Source organism: Peromyscus eremicus, chromosome 22 (genome assembly GCF_949786415.1).
Source record: "Peromyscus eremicus chromosome 22, PerEre_H2_v1, whole genome shotgun sequence".
Classification (NCBI taxonomy): domain Eukaryota; kingdom Metazoa; phylum Chordata; class Mammalia; order Rodentia; family Cricetidae; genus Peromyscus; species Peromyscus eremicus.
The window spans coordinates 15,743,726-15,766,670 of record NC_081437.1 but is presented as its reverse complement, the minus strand read 5'-3'; the positions used below and the strand labels follow the sequence as shown (position 1 = coordinate 15,766,670).

The window sequence follows — 22,945 nt, the reverse complement described above, 5'->3', positions numbered from 1 at the left end:
ACACACATCTCCACAGAAAGAAAGTAGAGGAAAATGACTTCACACCCTGAGAAAAGGAGGTCTTACAAAGACAGAGCAGAGAAAACAAGTCAGGATGCTAACCTAGAAGCAGCCACAGGCCAATCCAGATGAACTTGGCTGGTGCAAGAATCACACCTACCTTCGGGCTTATTGGAGGAAGCTCGGTGCTGCTGAGGCCTTAAACCTGGCCCAGGAGTCCTTACTTTGGAATCCTGGTCTCCAGAGCCGTAAGAAAATGAATCTCTATTGCTTTAAGCCACCAAACTTAGGGTAATGTATAACAGCAGCCCCCACGACACCAGATTCACAGTTATAGAAGCATTAATATTCCACTGGGTGCCCAGTAGCCATTGGCAGTAGATCTAGACCTGAGGAGCTGGTCATGGGGGAGACCATCATGTCTCTCTACAGCCCTGGCCCGAGGTCTCCAAGATAGTCCCCAGCATTCACGGCATAGCCTCTCTTTCCCTAAACCTTCACTGAGACTCTCTGAGCAATTGGAGCACTAACTGGAGCCTTGTATCTGTTCCCCTCGCTCCTGGAAATGACCTCTCACTCGGGCTTGAGAGATGGCTCAGGGGTTAAAAGCACTTGCTGCTCTTGCAGAGGACCTGGGTTCAATTCTCAGCACCCATGTAGGGCTATTTACAACCACCTCTAACTCCATCTCCAAGGGATCTGACTCCCATTGTGACCTTCACTGACACTGTGGTCAAATGCATAGACACATAGACACACACATATATACAAAATTAAGACTGAAAGTAAGGATGTTGGAAAGATGGCTCAGTGGTTAAGAACACTGACTGCTCTTCCAAAGGACCCAGGTTCAATTCCCAGCACCCACATGGCAGCTCACAACTCTCTGTAACTCCAGTTCCAGGGGATCCAACACCCTCACACAGACATGCATTCAGGCAAAACACCAATGCAAATGAAATAAAACTAAATGAATCTTTTTTAAAAAAAGAATAAAAATAAATTCTTTTTTTTTTGCGGTTTTTCGAGACAGGGTTTTTCTGTGTAGCTTTGCGCCTTTCCTGGAACTCACTTGGTAGCCCAGGCTGGCCTTGAACTCACAGAGATCCGCCTGGCTCTGCCTCCCAAGTGCTGGGATTAAAGGTGTGCGCCACCACCGCCCGGCCCAAAAATAAATTCTTAAAAGAATAACCTCCTACTCATACTCCTGCAAGCGACTCAGTGAATCAAATATAAGACATCAAGTAGGAGGGAACCTGTTGGGAAGAAAAGGGGTTCCAGGGTGGGGGATGATGAGAGAGGGTAATGGGAAGTGAAAATGCTCCCCAAAGTCAGTATATACGCATAAGAAATTGCCAAAGGATAAAAACCTGTGAAACAATCAAAATCTTCCTAATTTAGAACCTAGATGATCCTTGCCGTTTAGTTAGTTCCATTATCCCTGTTATTGGCAAGACATCTGGGGCCAGGAGGAGTCAGTTGACTGGCCGTGAACCTACTTAAACCAAAACGCGTTCTCTAAGAGTGCGCCATAGTGGAGGCCCCGGAAGAGCCGTGTATCCATAGGCCAATTGCAGTTGAGATGGCAGGGTGATAGAAGGGGAGAAGGGAGGAAGAGAAATAGGGGTTCGAAAGGAAGGAAGGAGTAAAAACCATTGCTTATGGTGCCCGGCAAAGCAATCAGGCAACCAATCATGTTCTGCCTCTTCTATGTTGCTATGACAGTTTTGAACTGTCACTCAAGTGTGCTGTTTAATCTTTGGTTGTTGCTTGGCTTATTGCTCTGAAATTGTATGGACTATGTATCTAGATCCCACCCTCCACTACAACCAATACAGGCGTCTTCTAAAAGCCAGTGGTGTTCAACAAACATTTATTTGACTCGTGGTCCTCTAAGTCCTACAGGCTATTTTGTAGACACCAACGCAATTCTGTTTTCTTACAGGTGAGACCACAAAAGCCTATGAGAAGCCATCTATTACAGGGACCACCACACAACCTGTCACCCTGACACAGGCTTTAGCTATCCCAGTAGCTGAGGCTACCCACAGAGCCACATTGAAGCCATTCACAGCATCTGTAACCAGTGACCCCAGACCCCAACCCGTGGGCCACAGGAGCCAGGATACGGGTGAGTAGGTGGGCCATGTATGTTGTGTACTGCAAGAGCAGGTGGTGTATCTTTAGAGGAACAGCTTTGTTGGAATCTGGTATGCAGTGCCCAGCCCTTGCCTTGGGGTGGGAAGCAGGTTGTGTCTTCTAGGCTCGAAACACAACTACTGTTGCCATACCCACAAAGATAGGAGAGTATGTGAAACATTACCTTGACAAGATCGCCCTTCCTCCAAAAGCTCAGTTGAGGAAGACAGGAGACTTAGCTCTCCCCATTGCTGGGTTACTGGATTTTGTTTCCTTAAGTAATAAATGGCCCACACCCAGACGTCTTTAGATAAAAGAATCCCTTTGGGATGTCAGATAGCCGATAAGTTTGCTTGTCACATAATACAATCTCCAGTCTCTACACAGACATCTATCTTCACCATCCTGAGATAAAGAGCACCTGTATCATCAGTTCAAATCGCTTCCTGGTGAGGGGAATGGGAAATTGTGCAGTGGGATCGCTATTATCTTGGAAGGTTTCTCCGAATATTTCCTGTCCGGTGACATATTTCCCCTCTTGGAGGAAATTCCCTGGGCCTTGTTTTCAGCCTCATTCCTAGTTTTCAATCACTATTATTGCCATGCAGCATGACCCTACTCTACCCTAGCAGATTCCAGACACCTGTTTGCCCATCCTTTTATTTTCTACGGGAGAATTCGTACTTTCAAGGCACTGGGCAGTTTTCTAAGCAACTTACACATAGATCATAGAACTTGCTGGATCATGACCGTTCTGTGGGGCAGATCCATAGGACGTCTAACTTGAGAGAATCCATTGTTACCGTGAATAAACTAAGGAATAAGATGATGGGGGTGCAAGCCCCAGGTCACACGGGTGAGCAAGCGGAGCAGGAATCCACATGCCAACCCCTGGAATCCTTGCCATCAGCAAACGTATCAGCAAAACTCTGATCCACAGAGGGCCATATTTTGGGAAGAACCAAGTGGCAAGATCGGAGGCTGCTGGGCTCCCCTATCATTGTCAGTAATTAATAATAACTGTCAGGACACTCAACATGCGTGCATTCATGGGCCAAGTATATTGCATGCTTTATTATAGTCTTGTCACTGATTCCACTGTAAACTTTCTACTTTATCGCTGCCTCGTGGGAGAAGTTGTGACCTAAAGGTCCCATGTCAGAGAACCATAAAAATAATTTTGTGAAGTTTCGAAATACATCGGACGTGCTCCCCACCCCATCCTATTCATGGTCAGCTGGACTAATATTAACACAAGTTAATGATACCTGGCCACGAGAGAGAAGCAGTCTCTGGTGCTGGGTGACCAGGGTTCACAGGAGTCCCCAGAACCAGAGCTTTTTTTCCGTTACATCTCAAGCTCTTGGCTCTAGGTTCCTCCATTCTCTCTAACCCATTCGAGTACCTGAATCAGCTCTTGTCTTTCCCAGAGGGCACCGGTTCTTATGCAACAGAGAACAGTGGCTTGTGGCTTCTTTACTTGGCTTCTCCTGGCAGCTTGGGAATCTCGATGCCAATTTGGCCGCAAACTCCTCAAAAAAAACCCTGAAGTAGTGACTCCCAACCTGGCAAAGCTTTGCTATTCCTGGCTTTGGGACAGGGGCTTTGACAGCAGCCTCCCAGCCCATCAGTGTTCTTTTTTCTTACTTGCACAGCACAGGCATCCAGGCAACCCACACACTGCCGGGCCCATCCTCGGGGAAAGAGAGGCCTCTGTGTAGCGGGCACCATAGCTGTTAAGACAGGAGCCCAGGTAGGCAGGGGAGAAGGACTTCTTAGCCATGGCATTACCCACTCAAAGGCATTCTGCATGCATGAAAAGAAGCAGATTTGGATGTCCAAGTGCATTTGTCCATTCAAAATAACAGTTGTATCAAGACACTCCTCTCATCCCATACAATTCACCCATTTAAAGTTCTTATTCAGGGGGGTTTAGTATATCCATAGTTACATGGCCATTGCCACAATCAAATTCTAGAACATTTTCATCACTCCTAAAGAAACCCCATTCCTATGAACCAGAACCTGAGTCACCACCCCCTTTGGTCCTAGATCAGCTGTTCTCAACCTATGGGTTGCAACCCCTTTGGGGGCAGAATGACCCTTTCACAGGGGTCACCTAAGACCATTGGAAAACACAGATATTTACATTACAATTCATAACAGAAGCAAAATTACATTTGTGAAGTAGCAACGAAAATAATTTTATGGTTGGGGGTCACCACAACTTGAGGAACTGTATTCAAGGGTTACAGTACTTCTTACAGTGTTGATAGACAAGTTAGTTGTTACTGTATTTCCCTCCTTTTGTATGTATGACTTAAACAGAGAGATGCTAGAAGTGGGTGTGACTGAGATGTTCAAACAAAGCCTAATTCATTTAAGAAATATTTATTGAATGCCTACTACGTGTCATCGGACAACATTCTAGGATATGTCAGTGACTGTCCCACCTCAATGCACTAAGATCCATCGCTGATCCCTTCAGCTTAGGACACCTCACTCCTGTGGGGCTAGAACAGGGCCCACCTGTGTTTCAGGCCTGAAAGTCCTCCTACACTGAGGTTTACAAAAGCATCCTCTCAGGCAGAACACAACACCTTAGACTCTGAGTGCTTCTCAACCTTCCTAATGTTGCGGCCCTTAAATAGAGATTCTCATGTTGGGGTGACCCCCAACCAGAAAGTTATTTCATTGCTACTTCATAACTGTGATTTTGTTACTGTCAGGAATTGTAATTTAATATCTGATAGGCGACCCCAAGGGAGTCACGACCCACAAGTTGAGAACCATTGCCTTAGGGATAGGTTGACAACCAAATACATCAATATTTAGATGCAGAAGAGACAGGAGCACTCTCAGTTCACGAAAGCATGCTGAGGTGTGAGAGGACTCCCAGGAAAAGGGTGCTGGACACACCGCAGCCCATTCACTGACCCGTGAATATACAAGCCAAGACGTCAGGAAAAAAAACAACAACAACACCACCAAGTGAAGGCTAGGAGCAATAAGCCAAGAGCCAGGGGCACAGAGACTTCTCACAGGACAGGAATAAGGCCGTCTTCACAGGAGAGGCCAAAGATGGCACCGGCGCCCCCCAGGAGCACCCGGCGCCAGAGAGAGCCACCTGGAGAGCCAGATCCATAGCTGTTGTTAGAAAAGAGTTCTGCAAAGATTGACAAGCTGCAGGTCCCGCTGGGTCAGCTGGGATCTCTCAGATGTAGAAGCGTGCATTGTTTGCCCAGTCAGGTTCACTTTAAGAAGCATTTGGGTGGCCACTGGGAGCATAGCATTAAATGTATGCACAGTAGAGAGACCAGAGGGGTAGAAGAGCGCCACCTAGTGACGAGGTCCAGAAATGGCCAGGGTCATTCATTTTCCCCTCCAGCCTTGGGCAAGGACTAGGAGGAGATGGAGGAACCGGGCAGGGAGAGACCAGTGTCTGCCAGTGCGTGCCTTCCACGCGCCCTTTCCTTATCACCAGTATTTCTGTCACCTGTGGAAGTCTTTCTCCCTTAAGGTATCTGGAGAAGGTTTTTCTTGAAATTCAATCTTTCAAAAGACAAGCATTCCAAAAGAAAAATGGAGAAAGACCATGACCAGGCAAACTACAGCAGAGCTGCAAATGGCCAATAAATGTATTCTTTTTTAAAAATATTCAAGCTGGGCAGTGGTGGCGCATGCCTTTAATCCCAGCACTCAGGAGGCAGAGGTAGGTGGATCTCTGTGAGTTCGGGGCCAGTCTGGGCTACCAAGTGAGTTCCAGGACAACCAGGGGCTACCCAGAGAAACCCTGTCTCAAAACACCAAACCAAACCAAAACAACAAAAGATATTCAACTCATCAGGAATGAAATAAGTGCCAAATAAACAGCAAAATCTCTCTCTCTCTCTCTCTCTCTCTCTCTCTCTCTCTCTCTCTCACACACACACACACACACACACACACACACAATTCATACTGCAAACTGAAACACACAGTGTGGGCAAGAGTGTGGAGAAATGATAGAATTTGCCAAGAATGAATTGTAAGGTAAGTGTGATCCACGGGTGGGAAGAACGGCCATGGGACATGGTCACGTGAAGAGAAACGAAGGTTTACTCACCCACCATTAGAAGTACGGGTCAAGTTACCGTACAGCTGCTCAAATGCACTGCATGTGCACACAGAAATGCTATTCAGCCATGGAGGAAAATGCAACTATGGCATTTTCCAGAAGAATGGAGGGAAGTAGAGATCGTTACTTTTAGCAAAATGAGGCGCAGTCCAAAAGACAAATATCCCATGTTTTCTCCCATCTAGATTTGTGTGTGTGTGTGTGTGTGTGTGTGTGTGTGTGTGTGTGTGTGTGTGTCTGTGTGTGTGTGAAGAGAGAGACAGATACAAGTAGAACAGGGACTTGGGGAGAAGGGGTCTAAAAGAAAAAAAAGTGGAGAACAGAGGGTAAGAGGGTGGTGGAATATATGGGACATGGAAATGGGGAGGGATATTTGGGGGGTGCAATTAAGGAAGGGACCCCCAAGGGGGGAGAGAAGGTGGGGGAAAGTATTGGAGGGCGGGACATGAATAGGAGCATACGATAATGCTATGTATGTAGACAATGTCATAATGAAACCCGTGACTTCACATGCTAACCTTAAAAATTAATAAAAAATAAATAACCAAAAAGCTGATGGGCATGGGCACTGGCTGGTGTGAGAAGACTGGCCTGTGGTAGATTGCTCAGTCAAAGCAGTGAGGCGCAACATGGACCCCCCCAACCACACACACACACACACACACACACACACACACACACACACACACACACACGGTCCTGCGCTTGTGTGTTGTATAAACCAGAGGCCAGCCAGCGCTGGATAGACAATCAACAATGGTCCCTTGCCATGCATCGTATATAGAGAAAACGTCTATACGGTGAGCCTAGGTTACTTTTACAAATTGTACAAAAAAATAAAGCTGCTTTGAGTTTATGTTACATAAATGAAACCAAGACAAAATGGGGGGGGGGGAATCCACCATGGACAGTCCTAAAAGAAGTAAGAATCTTCTCATTACCACCTTTGAAACATGGCTCCTTCTCTCAGCTAACTTCTTCCCCAAAGAGGCTCTGTGTTTCTCTTTGTGAACTCCTCCATCTCTTGTCTCCCTATAAAGTCTTCCTTCAGAGAAACTGCCCAGTAAGCAATGAGTGCTGAAATATGTTTGACTCTCTCCCAAAATACTCAAGGCTAACCCATTGGCTGCCTCTAAAACTGACGGAGAGCTAACGCTATTTGTACCAACTTCGTGTTGATGCCGCTTAGGCAAATTGCAAAATGTTAAGTGACATTTCTGTTGAAGGATTACTTTAACCTCCCCACAAGTGGCACAGTTGAGGGGAATTATTTCTGAGGACAAGGAAATCTAAGAAATATGGCCCTTGTGAATAAAGGGACGTACTTCGCCAATCATAAAACGCAGGGGTGTTTAGTGCCCGGAATGTCCAGCCACTGTTCTAAATCCGATCGACTTCATCTATTTATTTGTCTGTCTACCTATTTATTTACTTATTTATTATCTACATATTTATTTTCCAGTCCAATGCCTCCCCCAGGGCAGGTTCAGACAGCACAAAAGCCTTGCCTCGGTTCTGACCTTGGTCCGGGCTTGCTAGGTTGACTCACGGAAAGAATGAGAGCAGCTAGCTTCACATTCATGCTCTGACCAGTCCAGCTGTGATTTCAGGTCTGTGGTCCCCCACTGCCTACGCGAGCAGCCGACACAGTCCTGGCTCCCATCCAGGTGAGAGCTTCAGCTGTCTTTCTCATTGCTACTCTGCATGATTCTAACTGCCCAAATCCACCACCATTCGATTTGAAGTTAATAGAGCCTTAAACCAGTTGGGCCAACACGATACACTGCCCTCAGGCCCAGACTTGTGAAGAAACCTGTAAGGAAAGTAAGGACGGCATAAAGTAACCCAGGCCTTTGCCCAATCTTCCTATCCCAGAGGCGATTTCATTACAGGTTTCGATAGCCATTCCTAAGGATTCAGTAACCAGGCTCTTAGACGCCTAAAAAGAGATGCTCTCTGTGGTTCATGCTTGGGGAAACTCACTTAAAAGATCAAGAAAAACCTTTATCCTCTCCCAAGAAAGGACAGAGCGCATCTTGCTTGGGGACATCCATTATGCTTGGAGGAGAGAAGCGCATTCTCTCCCAGGAAAGCGCCTCTGAATCGCAACAACCCAGGACTCAAAATTCACTGCCCTGCGGCCTTTCATGGCTCAGTGCTGCCACAGAAGCTGCAGCAGGTCTTGGCAACACCGCTGAGGCCCACAGAATACAGACAGGGAGTGGGTTAGGGGCTTCCCACCAGCACACACCAGGCCTGCTTGGGAGCTTATGTGCTGGCTAAGAACTATGCTACTCCCTTTGAGGCCACATGGCATGACGACTAGTGGCCAAGACTGCCATGAAGAGGTGTTGATATCTCCCTCCTAGTGTTTTGTGTTTTATTCTTTTATTTAATTAATTGCATGTGCACAAGTGATTAGCCTGGATATATGTATGTGCACCACCTGCGTGCTTGGTGCCTGCGGAGGTCAGAAGAAGGCATTGCATCTTCTGGAACTGGAGTTGTCGACTGTTGTGGGTTTTACCTTCAGCACAGTGGCTGCGCCTTAATCTACTGCTATTTCAGCCAGCAATTGCAACTCTGCAGTTACCGGCCTGCTTCTCTGACAGCGGCCTGGCGGGAATTCTGTTTCCCATAGGCACTGGCTCGGTCACTGCTACTAAAGTTAGCTTTAACTAAATTCCTATCGTTCTATTTATAAGTAAAACTCGAGACTCAAAGGCTGGGGTGAAAACCTGCTAGCTCAGAGAGGTTGAGTAACACCCAGCTAACCTTCTCTCCTTGCTGGTGTCTCTGAAAAAGACTGACCTTTCACTCCACCAAAATAGAAAAGGCCATGCCACTCAAAACCCTCCCTACTACTTCCTGTGCATCTCTTTATCTCTTCCAGATGCCCTCTGAGCTCTATGATCACTTTCTGTCAACTAATTGCTAACTGAGCCTCCTGACCCAAGGTTAATTTTACTGAATTAATGCAAATGCAAATTTGGGGTTCCCAGTGTGATCAAATATCCCCAAGCAGTGGGCCACCATGTGAATGCTGGGAATTGAATCACCCCACCCCACCCCGTTCCTCTTCAAGAACAACGAATGCTTTTAACCATTAAGCCGCCTCTTCAGCCCAGTAGCTTCTGCTTCGTTTGATACATGATAAGAGAGTAAGAACTATTCCCCATCCCTCCCACAACCTCCATCAGGATTAAGTGGGTCTCCATAAACTGCACAATGGCACCTTTGTCCATGTATACTCCGTTTTCTTGGCTTCAGGGTCAGAACTGGCCAAGCCATGGGGCATTTTCTCCTCTCGTTCCTGTGGCCAAGATGTCCGCAGCCCGCAAGGGTGGAGCCAACCACAGATTGCAGAAACTATCTGAACCAGAGACACTCTCAGCAGGGGACAAAATGAAAGTAGAAATCAGTTGCTGGGTGTGTGTGGACCTGCTGAGCCTGTAGATGCCCCACAGGGACTCAAAGGCAGGGTTCCAAAGATGCCTACCAGAAGCCTACAGGAGCAGGTATCAGCTTAGGCAAGGGGCTTGCTGCTTCTAGTTTTGCATCCTAGAGATGTACTTCCATGGTCGCCCTTGGTTTCTCCAGCTCAGCTCCAGGTTAGCAGAGTGTGGGGGCATACCAAGTCATTTTGACCTTCAAGAAATATCTTTGTTTAGTCTGTTCTCAGTAAGAGAAAAAAGAAGCTATTATCAAGTCAGAGTCCCAAGGACTTATATTACCTTATGTCCCCTCCAGAGATTCTCTCACCTAGTCAATCTCCTCAGACTGACCTCTGGGATAAAGTGCAAATAACCAAGATGCACCATGTGCCTCAGACCTGCATTGGGGGTGTGGGGACCCAAATTACTCAGGGTCCGAGAATCTAAGCTTGCTTTACCCAGCAGGACTGCATAAGGGGATGATTTGACCAGGGACGTGGTTACCAGGTGTTTGGAAGGGTCTACACTTGGCTGTGTGGTATGCTTTGATCTAGCAAGGGGGAGGTCTTTTGCCCCACCCCTTGGCATCGTTATAAAAAGCCCTTTTGAAGAGGCTGTTGGGTTTTGATCCAGGTCCTCCCGAAGCTATCCTCTGTTTCTGTCTTTCTCCTCTTCGCTACCTTTCTATCTAAAAGTTTCTTATCCCTCTCTCCTCCTCATAGGAACCCTTTTAAAAGGTGGGAGCTGGCCTCCCGCAGGGGGTGGATAGCAACAAGGTCATGTTCTCAGTCTCAAGCTCCCGTTTGCTTTTCACTGCCTGACCACCACCTTTGGGTTGATTGGAGAGTCTGTTCTACTGAATGCATTTGGCCTTGTTCCTTTTTTTTTTTTTTAAACAAATCATTTTCCAGTTCTTTTGGTCCATGAGTCTCTACTTCCTCTTCAGCATCCTTCATGTTTCCAATACTTGGGCCCACTTTAACTGTCAACTTGACCCAGCCTAGACTCACCTGCTCAGATCAGACTACATGTAAGCTGGTCAGTAGAGGATGGTTCTTGAACCCAGTCAAAGGCTTCAGTGGCGCCAAATGTAGATGTAACCAACCATCTTATTAAATAAGAAACACAGAGCCGATTCAGAGAAGAAAGCCAAGAGGTCAGAGCTAAGAGCCTTACCCTTCCTGCTTCAGCCAAGAGAGCTCTCCGAAAAAAGGGGCCTACTTCCTGTCTGTTTGTCTTTATATAGACTGTCTGTTCTGCCTTCTTATTGGTTGTAAACCCAAACATATGACTGCTTCATCACTGCCTGTATGTACAGCCCTCCAGGTCCTCTATGGTATTGAGATTAAAGGCGTGTGTCTCCAATGTTGGCTGTATCCTTGAACACACAGAGATCTACCTAGCTCTGTCTACCAAGTGCTGGGATTAAAGGCGTGCGCCACCACCGCCATGCTCTTGCTATGGCTGTAATAGCTCTGACCCCCAGGCAACTTTATTTATTAACATACAATTAAAATCACATTTCAGTACAAGTAAAATACCACCACAGATGGTTTTGGTTTTTAACTGATGTAGGAGGTCCCTGCCCACCATGGGCGGCACCATTCCTTAGTCTTGTAGTCCCGGGCTATAAGAAAGCCAGACAAACATGAACCTGGAAGCAATCCAGCAAGCACCTTTCTTCCAGGGTTTCTTCCTTCGAGTTCCTACTTGAGTTCCTGCCCTGACTTCCATCAATGACAGTCTACTAGAAAGTGTAAGATAAACAAATCCTTTCCTCCCAAGAGTTGCTATTGGTCAGTATTGTATCATAGCAACAGAAAGAAAACCAGAACACCATCATCCTCACGATTACCCGGAGCCACTCAGACCCTCCCAAGAATTCTCATCATGTCCTTGCCTGGGGTCACTCTCTCAACCCAAAGATTCACAGAAATGGAGAGCCATGAGATCTCACAAAAGATCCTGCAGGGAGGAGGGGTGCGGGGGACATGACAAATATCTGTACACACTGTGTCAAGGCAGATAAGTATATCTGGAGCTGTTATGTCTCCAACCAGCTCTCACCTCCAGTAGACTCATACATGTCAAGCAAGCTGCCCAGTTCCTCAGCCCTAAGACTGTCAGATCCTGGAATTACAGAGAGCTGCATAAGAGCTGGGCAGTGGTGGTGCATGCCTTTAATCCCAGCACTTGGGAGGCAGAGCCAGGTGGATCTCTGTGAGTTCGAGGCCAGCCTGGTCTACAGAGTGAGATCCAAGACAGGCACCAAAACTACACGGAGAAACCCTGTCTCGAAAAAAAGAAAAAAGAAAAAAGAAAAGAACTGCATAAAATGCATCTGGTCTAATGCCCTTCCACATGACTCTCCACCCAAACAAAGGCTCTTTGAGGTCTTCAGTAACCGGAGCAAAGCTGAGCTTCTGAGTGTCTCTCAAATAGAGAGATGCTTCCAAGTCTACGTGCCTCGTCTTCAGGTCTCATCGTTTCTGGAGTTAATTTCTCCAGGTCCTCCAGTGGCTCCTTCTGTGACTTGGCCGTGCATCCTGGAGTGCCGCACGCAGAGCAGAACACACCGCTTTGTGTCTGAGACTTACTGCCCCTCTGAAAACAGGGCTGACTCCAGCCCGGCAAGCTCTGCCTAGCCCCTGGTTCCTCCCCTCCTGAGCCTGCAACTACTCAAGCCCCTGGCATCTTTTGTTCTCCAGCTTCTCAAATAAGCAGGTCACCTGGATCCCGCCTATGCCGAGCTGAGTATGTGTACCCAGGTCAGAATATCAAAGCACGGCCCCATGGGTTCAGTTTGAGTTTTGCGAATAAGCTTCTCTGGCCTGGAAACCTAAGCACGGAATTAGTGTGAAAATGAAAAAGAAAAAATTGTTTCCAGGTCCCAGATAAACATGTCACAGTGTGTATTGGAGGGCATCCCATTTGTAGACCTGGGGCCATTGAAGCCTAACTGGCATGAACTCATGCCCAGGGCTAGAAAATGTCCCCAGTGGTTTCAAATAGGCTGCTGGCATACCAGTGCCTTGGGCACAGCTGCTGGCCTCTGTTCTCTTAGCACTTCCTGCCGGGGGGACAGCAAGAGAATGTCTGAGCAAAGTGTGCCGCCCTCTTGTCCTAGGGACATGCAGCCAGGAAAGGCGACCAGGCGGCTGCTAGCATCCCCCAGCCCTGGAGGCCTGCTACACCTTCAAACTTCCACTTCCTCCTCCAGGGACTCACCAGGGAGGAACTTGGGGGCTGTCCGGCCACCTGGCCTCCGGGCCCATAAAACTTTATAGTCCTGATGGCTGTATGTTGCAGCTCCCTCTTGGGTCCCAGGCTAGTGACTTCCAGATGTGCAGGGCAATGGTATCACATTGAGTCAGAGAGGCAGGGATCCTCATCCCAGGTCCTTGTGGATGGATGGATGGATGGATGGATAAATTAATAGGTAGACTGATAGATGTATGGATGATTGCATGGATGGATAGGTGGGTGGATGGATGGATTAATAGAAAGACTGATAGATGTATGGTTAGTTGGATGGATGAATGGATGGATGGACAGATTAATAGATTGATAGATGTATGTATGTATGTATATGGATGTATGGATGGATGGATGGACGGATGGATAGATGGTTGGTTGGATGGATAGATGGATGGTTGGATGGACAGATAGATGAGTGGGTAGACGGGTGTATAAAGGGAGATTAAGCTCAGTCTCAGGATCCTACTGACCTGGGCTCAAAGTTCAACCAAGGCAATTTTTTGCATGTGTTCCAGTTTTCTCGTGTGCAGAACAGAGTCACAGCTGTACCTAATTCAGGCTCAATGTTACTTACTAATTTCAAAGGGGCTCTGAGCGCCACTGAACAAGCTTCGGGTAAAGGTTAACAGTCCCTGAGTGTTCTTCCCACTGGACATCGCTCAGAACGCAATGCTTCCCTTAGATCTAACTCTGTGAGATGGCCAACCAAAGACCATCACCAAAATAATCCCCCGTTTTGTTGAGTGGCTTACACTTTTCAGAGTGACTGTATGTACACTCGTCTCCTCTGAGTCTACCCCGTGTGAGTCAGGGCAGGATACTTCCTCATGACGTCACAGGAGACGGCCGTAGGTGAACTGTGGACAAAGTGGGAGAGGCGCGCCCTGCCTGTTCTTGGCAAACTCCGGATGGCGTTCTGACTTCCCTCTTCCCATGCCACCCTGTCCCTCCTTGACACCCGAACACAAACGTCCTTTTACACACTTGCTTCCCATTACCACCAAGTCCAAGATACACCAAGTCTCAGCTGTCCAAATATTTTTCAGGCCCTGGCTATGAAACGAACGGGAATTTGTTCAGATTCGTCCCAAGCAAGATGAAAGTGGCATTGATGGACAGGCTTTGGGGACAAAAGTAAGAACCTGGGGTCACCAAAGCCATAATGTGCTCAGCATTCTAGCCTTCGTGCTGAGGAAAATTTTAAATACTTAAAAGAAAATAGCAATTGTAAGTGCTTTGGTAGAAGAGGAGCAACCAGCATCTTTTTAAAAGTGGAAAATAGCGCAGTGCTGATTTTCACCAGCAGGTGGCACTGAAGTAGTAAGGGTAAAGTAACTAAAGATCATTATGAAGGTCTTGGTGGTGGGTCCTATCCTACCCAGTTAAAGCTCTCAAAGGGTGCTACTAACTCCAAGTCAGTAATGCCCGAACCAGGTTAATCCAGGTCTTACCACTAAAGGACATACATGGACGTTTAACCTTTCAAAAATCCCCCGGCCTCATTGCATGAAGAAAAAGATACCACTTCCTTTGAGTGATTTAGTAGTTCCAACCTCAGCAGGACAGATCGATAGCCTTTAGGAGACAAAGGCTGTTCATGGCCTCAAGTTCTCTGGGAAGGGTGCAGGGAGGGATAGAGAAATAAGCCATCTTTGTGTTGTGAGGTTTCCCAACATGTTCACACTGCCTCTGAGCCCTTCCTAACCTTACAGATGTCCCAAATAAGATCAGAGCTTATTGGCTAAGAATCGCTGCTCTTCAGCACCCTATCCACAGCATGTCTGTGCATTGGAACCCAAGTGACATGTTTCTTTGCTCTGATTGAAGCAAGCAAGGAGAGGAAACTCAGAAACTGGTGGAGGGTGCCAACTTTGGAAAATAATCCAAATAGGTGGAATGGGTATGATTAAAATGGTATTGGGCGCATATTGAATGGCCCGATATAAGTGTGCATGGGTGGGTGGGTGGAAAGATGGATAAATAACTTGAATGATGGGAAAAAATTTAGCTCAAAATACTTCAGATGGCTGCAAGGGAAATCATTCCATGTTCTCAGTAATCTAAGACCATGTTAACATACATTGCTTTGTCTGGGTAGTTAGTAACTCGGTCTCTAGAAGTATTCAAGTACCAACCAGCCACTAACACAATTGGCGGTGTTTTTGACTACATGAGATTTTCGGGAATCCCGGGATTCCTTTTAGTCTGTGCCTCTTAGTGCAGAGAGAACAAAGCACAGGGCTTTGGTTTTAAGAGCTCCACGTGGGAGGAACGAACATCACCAGGATTCCATGATGCGTCCTCCAGAATCCTGGTCCCATCTTCTTCCGTTGAACCCTCTGCCTGGGCGGCTGGGAAGCAACATCCTAGCAGTTCACCTGAGACCGTATCCTGGTTCGATTTTAGTAAGTTTGTTTCTTTCTTTCGAAATTCAGGAGAGATGGACCTGTGGAGGCCTGGACCAGTCCTTTTGGATTCAGGTAAGTATCCAGATGACCTCCCAAGCCCAACCAGAAGGAGACACACAGCATTGGAGAACAAGGGTAGCCTAGCAGTCCAATTGGTAGCCCGTGTGGTCTAGCTGTCAAAAGGCATCCTCCTGGGACCTTCAGGTCCATGCTTGGGCGCTTGCAAACTTTCCTAGGGATGCCTGGGGCGATACTGGTTCTTTAAAAGGGAGAGAAAACATGGAGACAGAGGCTGTAGGAAGTTAGTTCACTGTGAGATGGGTTTAGACCCTCGTTTCTTCTGGCAGCACGGACAGTAGTTCCCTATTTCAGTCTCCTTTGAAAGTGGTATTCAGGAGGGCTGCCTGGTGGTGGTGCACGCCGCTAGTCCCAGCACTCAGGAGGCTGAGGCAGGTGAATCTCTGTGAGTTTGAGGCCAGGATGGTCTACATAGTGAGCTCCGGGCCAGCCAAGGCTCCATCGTGAGACCCTGTCCACAAAACAAACAAACAAACAAAAAAAGAAAGTTTAAAAAAAAATGGTCTGAGGTTTTGCCATTCCCATCCGTGTGTGTGTGTGTGTGTGTGTGTGTGTGTGTGTGTGTGTGTGTGTATGTGTTTGTGTGTGTGTGTATGTTTTGTACTGTTTACCACATTAACTTTTTGACCCCTGACAAAGTGTTGCTGTTCTTGGGAGGAAGCAGGATTTTACTGACCAAGGGAGACAGGGCTAGGAAGGTCAAACCTGTGAACTTGCCCCCCTCCACCCTCCACCCCCCCTCCACCCCCTTCCACCACCCCCCTTCACCCCACACACAATGTAGAGCTTTGAGATGTGTCCCTAGGAGGCATCTGGCTGAGAAATACAGTGGAATACCCAAAACAAAATTTCCAAACGGTGTGAGGAAGTGGGGCAAGCTGGCTGACCTTTAACGGGAAGATGAAATCACATGCTTTGCAAACTGAGGATGGAAAAAAAAAAAAAAAAGGAGGAAGTTCTCTGCAGCCGCTAAGCGCAAAGGGAGTCTGAACCCCCACACCTGCCTCCATGGCCGGAAACTTCCAGAACAGCTGGGCATCCTGAAAACTGGGAGACCTGTTTCCTGCACATGTTTACTGCCTCTGGGAAACCCAGTGGTCGCAGCCATCCCAGCAGAACCGGCACTTATGTGTCTGTGGCTGTGGCCACACTCTGGGTCCATGGCCCTAATCAGATGCCCCACCACCCCTGCCTAGCTGAAGCCTACTTTCCATACAGCCCTTCCAAGCATGAACATCTTATACCTCTGCCTCTAGCCTAAAGGGCTGGGGATGAGATGCTGTATTCTCTCTCTGCCCTTCTATCTGAGTTGCGTCCCACGCTGGAACCCACAAAACCTTTTCTAGATCGCCCTGCACATGTCTAACTCATCTTTGTCCAGTGCCTATACCACCAAAATTTGGCCCAGGACCTACGTGTACTGAGCATAGTAAAGGTGTGGGGTGAGCTATTTCCTGACCTCAACATTCTTAGAATTTTAGAGATGATAATTTATACCGGCACATCTGCAAAGTTTTCCCACAAATAAACCAGGACTTAGACAGAACGAGTTGAAATGGGGACAGGACAAGGTCCTCTGAACATCCAACTGAGTACCCTTGGGCAGGCTGTCAGTACTTCGTTTTCTCAGGATGGGGCCAGGATGGAAAAGAGGGAGCTATAAGCCAAGCCCCAGCACTGCGTATGAATGTGCACTCTGTCCCCTTCTCTGGGGGAAGGCCAGGTGTTCCTCTGCTTGGAAGTCACAATCTAACCTCTCTTTCCAGGATTCGTGCCAAAAGAAGAACTCAGCACACAGTCTTCGGAGCCAGTGTCCCAGGGCGATCCCAGTGAGTTCACAGGCAACTGGAAACTCGGGATGCTTTTGACATCTGATTCTCTCTCTCTCTCTCTCTCTCTCTCTCTCTCTCTCTCTCTCTCTCTCTCTCTCTCTCCTCTACCTACTCACTTCCATTCATCCATTCAGACCCACTTCTCTCCCACCACCGCAGATCTATTTATCTCCTATCTCCTGACACTTTGTTCTAAAGAGAATGGGGAGCTTCTGGAGGATTTAAAGTATATGCACGAGGGAGAGAGGATGGAGGGGTTTTTACTGTCACCATGGCAACAGGGTGAAGAATTTCCCCCCAGGGATGGAAGAGCAAGGGCGGATGAGAAGAATTGACAGGCTGGTCAGCAGGGCCAGGGGTACCACGGAGGTAATAGAAGCCAGAAGTTCTTGGAGTTAGAACCAGAAATGAGGGAAATAGGCAGATTTCAAGAAATATAGAAAAGGAAGACTCTACAGGGTTGGGGTGGAGTATGAGACAAGACCGTTAAAAGTGACGTCACCGGGACTCTAGGGACAACTTGGCTGGGAAAGGCACTTTTTGCAAAGCCTAATGACCTAGGCTCTATCCATGGTGGAAAGAGAAAAGCAACTCCCACAAGTTATCCACTTGTGCCATGGCACGTGTGCGCTCTCCCCGCCCATACACACACACACACCACACACACACACACACACACACACACACACACACACACACACACAGTAAACACGTAGATGTAATTTAAATGTAAAAAATGACTTGTGCAACTGGATTGATGGTACTGTGGTGAAGAACACAGGATGAAGCCGGCTTGGGGACAGCAGACTGTTGATGTCTGTCGTTTGCTATGAGAGACATTCAGTCCAACAGCAAGATCTGAGACTTGGATGGGATGAGGCAGCCCAGTTAAGTTTTTTAATTCAGAGTTGGGGACGAGATGCCAGTAAGTATAACTATTCTGTCATTCTTCATCAAATTAAGACGAAAAGGAATGTTAAATGGATATTCAAATGCCTCAAAATTTAAAAAAAAGTTCAGAGTTGGAAGATTAACCACCGTTCAAAGAAAAGACTGGATTATGAAGCTAACAAATGGGATGCAGATGAGACAGAAAAGGAAGGAGAGGATGTATATATGATGAGCGGCACTAGGCAGGGGAGAAGACACCCAGGAATATGACAAAGGAGGGACTGGAGAAAGAAGAAACGCAGGGAAGTGTAGTGTCTTCCAACACGCCGAAAGAAAGCACTTTGCAAATCCTCCTAAAGCTGTGGCCGGCCGGCCACCAAAGTCTCAGCTCCGCTCTATGCAAGAAATGCCTGTGGATAGTTTTCAGACTAACAATGCCCAACTCTTGTCTAACACCTATTGTGTCTGGACCTCACTAGACCGTGCTACTCCCAGTACGGTCAGAGGACCCATAGCATCAGCAAGTTGCCCTGGGAACTTGGAACAAATGCAGAGACAGAGCCCCCCGACCCCCAGACCTACTGATTCTGCAGCCAAAGCTACCAGTGGCCCTTGAGAACGGCTCGGAGGTGATTTTGTAGAAACCGCATAAGCACCTGTATGACCTGTGCATGCCTCTGATATTATCCAAAGATACAAAATGTGGATCTGATGCATTATATAGCACAAAACATGAGTTCATCTCTAGAATTGCACCACAAGGAACTATACTACAGAATTAAGAAAACCAGTGCATTAATTCCTGCAGACATTACATCCAATCTTCCTCCCTCACCCTGAACATTTTCTGGACCATAAATCAGACAGTAATACTGAGCACCTCATGACTTCCATAGAAGAGACCCGCTGGGTCTTAGCCTGTATATACCTCGAGGTAGAAGCGTAGTCATTAAGATATCCTTGGAGTTTGGAGGTAGGGTTTTTGCTTCAGTAACAGAGTGACTGCCTAGGACGCGCAGCAAGGCCCTGTGTTTGGTCCTAGTGATGATTAAATGATTTTTAAAGAATCCTGGGAGGGCTACCAAAGGTGACTTCTGCATCAGCTGTCAGCAATCGGGCCAGAGGTCCAAGAGAACTAGTCAGACAAATTGCTCGCTGTAAAAATGAACACGTTGTTCCCGAACACAGATCGAGATGTGAGAAAGGAGCAAGAACTGTCCTTGAGGAACCAAAACAGATGCTACCAAATCCACGTACTGTTTTCATTGAAAATAAGTGAACGGTGGAAACCCCATTATTCCTTCCTAGAATCAATGTTCCTCTGTCTTAAAAGGCAATATTGAACTAATCTGCTGGCATCTGGAAGGAAAACCTTTGTTCGGGAGTGCTTCTCCAACTTGGGGGTCATCTTTAAAGGCAAATCTGATTCTGTACCTTTGAATGGATCCCTGGAGGCCTTAGCTCCTGCAAACTGTGTTAGTGGGCCGAAAGCCCCGAAGAACATTACTGCCACCTGCTGGCGATCACTCATATTGCAAGGCAAGACCTAGAAAAACACCCGTTGGCCTTGTGCTGTCTTCTGCTTCATCCCCGTCTTCCGCGGAGTCTTTAAACCACATTTGGATTGCGTTATTTCCTTCCGTCTTCATCTCAAAGGCTGTGCTTGGATATGGGCAGCATGGGAGAAAGCCAGCTGGATAGGGAAGCCTGGAAGACACTTGCAGACTTGGGGCAAAAAGCTGTGAGATTTGCTGCAGAGTTACGACACAAAATAGGTGGAGCAGAGGCAGGCAAGCCTCTCTCTGGCCTCCTCCAAACCGCCTCTGGTTTCAACAACTGTTTCAGCACATTTCTCAGATTCAGCTCTTCTCCATTCACAGACTCTGTGTCATCATCACCCATCGATAATTATTGACAATCAATGTTGACTTTGTTAGCTCACCAGCACTCGGTATTTTCAGCAGCCCTTGCTTACCTATATAGCGCCTTTGCTAAAGAGGGCAGGCGATGCCAGCCTCAAAGAAGCCACGTGTTCATTGCAGGGAACATGGCTATGACGACCATTAGGAACAGGCGGGCTTGTCTGTGCAGTTCCTCCCCCAACCACAAGGGGGTGCTGGCCCCCGGGTGTTCTTGGATGCTCCAGATCAAAATTCTTTATTCTTCTGGTTCTCTGTAGAAGTGTTTTTGTTGTTGTTGTTGTTTTTTAATACTCTTGTCTCCCCAAATGCAATCATTCAATAATCCATTCTTCATTTTTTTTTTTTTTTATTAATCTCAAGGCGATACGGACTCCCAATCAGGGCCTCAACTCAGCAACGAAGTCAGTCTTATACTGAGTCAATACCACTGCAAGGAGAGTAACAAGCGTTGATTTGTTAGCCCAGGTAGCACTGGGAGGTTGAAATTAGCCCTGTATCCCTTCCACCTTTCTCACAACCGTCTTGAACAGCAGATCTTCTTAACCCATGGTTTTCTTTTCTACCGTTTCGATTACCCGTCATCAACCACGATCTGAAGCTGTTAAATGGAAAATTCCAGAAATAAATAACCCCAAGTTTATTTTTAATACAGTATGTTGTAATTATTCCACTTTGTTATTAGTTATTGTTAGTCTCTTAGTGTGTGTAACTTGTGAATTAAACGATATATATATATATATAGTTTATATATAAATGTCTGTGGTTTAATTCATATTATATATTCATTATATATTATTTATAGTTTAATTCATAAATTATATGTTTATATATAAACTATATATAGTTTAATTCATGGCAGTGAATATATATCGCATAGATACTTCCAATATAATGTATAATGTATATATAAGAAAACAAAATGTATATATGGTTCGATTCTGCCTGGGGATTCAGGAACCTGGGGATTCCTAGAACCCAGCCCCGGGGACAAGGGAACAGTGGTTCATTTGAAGAGGTCAGACAGTCTAACCCTGGACATCTCCCCTACTTTTCACAATAGAAACAGGGCAGGATCCAACCAAGTCATAAAACTATCTTATCAATGTATGTGGATAATTTCTTCCATTGTTTCATCTAGGGAAGTGAGAAACATTCTGTCTATTCTTATTCTATAATTCCTGCTCCACTCCTTCCATTCTGGCCTTGTGGGTCCTTATATGCCCCACATATTTTTACAAAGGATGAGAATAAAAGACCACAAGTTCTTGACACTCTGTCATGACAAATTCCCACATCTAGGAATCCATATTTCTTGTGTGTGTGTGTGTGTGTGTGTGTGTGTGTGTGTGTGTGTGTGTGTGTCAGAGAGAGAGAGAGAGAGAGAGAGAGAGAGAGAGAGAGAGAGAGAGAGAGAGAGATGGGCTTAAGCACACATATATGTGTGGGTGAATTCACTCATGTGCATGTGTGTGGAGGCCAGAAAATGATGTCATATACCTGCTCTATCATTCTCCACCTAATTTCCTTAGAAAGGGGGACAGGGTCTCTCACTGAGCCTAGAAATTGCTATTTTGGCTAGACCGGCTGTGGTGGTATTGTGTTTCCCCCAAATATTGTGTACCCTAATAAATTTATCTGGGGTCAGAGAACAGAACAGCCACTAGATACAGAGGCTAGAAAATGGTGGCACTCACGCCTTTAATCCTAGCATTCCAGAGGTAGAAATCCCTCTGGATCTCTGTGAGTTCAAGGCCACAGTGGAAACAGCCAGGCATGGTGATACACGCCTTTAATCCCAGAAAGCGAGCCTTTAATCCCAGGGAGTGGTGGTAGAAAGGAAAGATATATAAGGCGTGAAGACCAGAAACTAGAGGCATTTGGCCTGGTTAAGCTTTTAGCTGGTTAAGCTTCAGGCTTTCGAGCAGCAGTTCAGCTCAGAGCCATTGGGATATGAGGACACAGAAGCCTCCAGTCTGAGGAAACAAGACCAGTTGAGAAGTTGGTGAGGTGAGGTTAGCTGTGGCTTGTTCTGTCTCTCTGACCATCCGGCATTTCACTCCAATAACTGGCCTCAGGTTTGATTTTATTAATAAGAACTTTTAAGATTCATGCTACAACCGGCTGTCTAGCCAGCTCCACAACCCTCCTGTCTCTATCCCGTTCACCACTCGGGGTCCAGGCATAGACACAGCCACATCCAGCTTTTAATTTGGATGTTGGGGATCCCAACTCAGTTCCTCACGCATGCTCAGCAACACCCATTACCCACACTGAGCCTTTTCCATGGCTTTTAGGAGTCTGCACTCTGTGGTCTGAGCCTCAGAATCCATCTTGAGGTTCTTCCCAAGCAATATTGGGTGTCACTGTCTTCTGAAGTCTACAGTGGTGGCTGATCCACAGAATTCTAAAGCAGGTGTAGAAACAAAAACACGCCCAAGTAGCCAGGACCCTGGTACTCAGGGGAAATGTCGCCGGCACCTTCCGCCTCTTTTCACTTTCTTCTCTTTGGACTCTCTGGGCATGTGGTGAATGAAAACCACGAGATGGCTAGAAGGGAGGACTGAGAGACAAGATGCTTAGAAGGGAGCACCAGAAGCCTTAGGTGGGAACAGTGAAAGCGACAAGACGCCTAGGTAGGCGCACTCAGAGCCAAACAGAATCACAGCCTCTTTTTCTATCCCTCAGACTGCAAGGTTGACTTGTCATTCCTAATTGATGGGAGCGCCAGCATCGGCAAGCGCCGCTTCCGGATCCAGAAGCAGTTCTTAGCGGACGTCGTCCAGGCTCTTGACGTTGGCCCTGCTGGTCCTCTCGTGGGTGTTGTTCAGTATGGGTAAGTGCAGCTAATGCTCTAAGCCTGGTTATC

At 46.8% G+C, this 22,945-nt stretch overlaps 1 protein-coding gene across 1 annotated transcript in view; it reads left to right on the top strand.

Moving 5' to 3' along the window:
• Positions 1–22,945, top strand: part of Vit (vitrin) — a 130,019-nt gene that overhangs the window by 82,995 nt on the left and 24,079 nt on the right. Inside the window, exons 7-10 of the mRNA XM_059248413.1 lie at positions 1,946–2,131; positions 15,384–15,428; positions 17,201–17,263; positions 22,765–22,912. Coding sequence (XP_059104396.1) covers positions 1,946–2,131; positions 15,384–15,428; positions 17,201–17,263; positions 22,765–22,912 — 442 coding nt within the window. The remainder of the gene's footprint in view (positions 1–1,945; positions 2,132–15,383; positions 15,429–17,200; positions 17,264–22,764; positions 22,913–22,945) is intronic.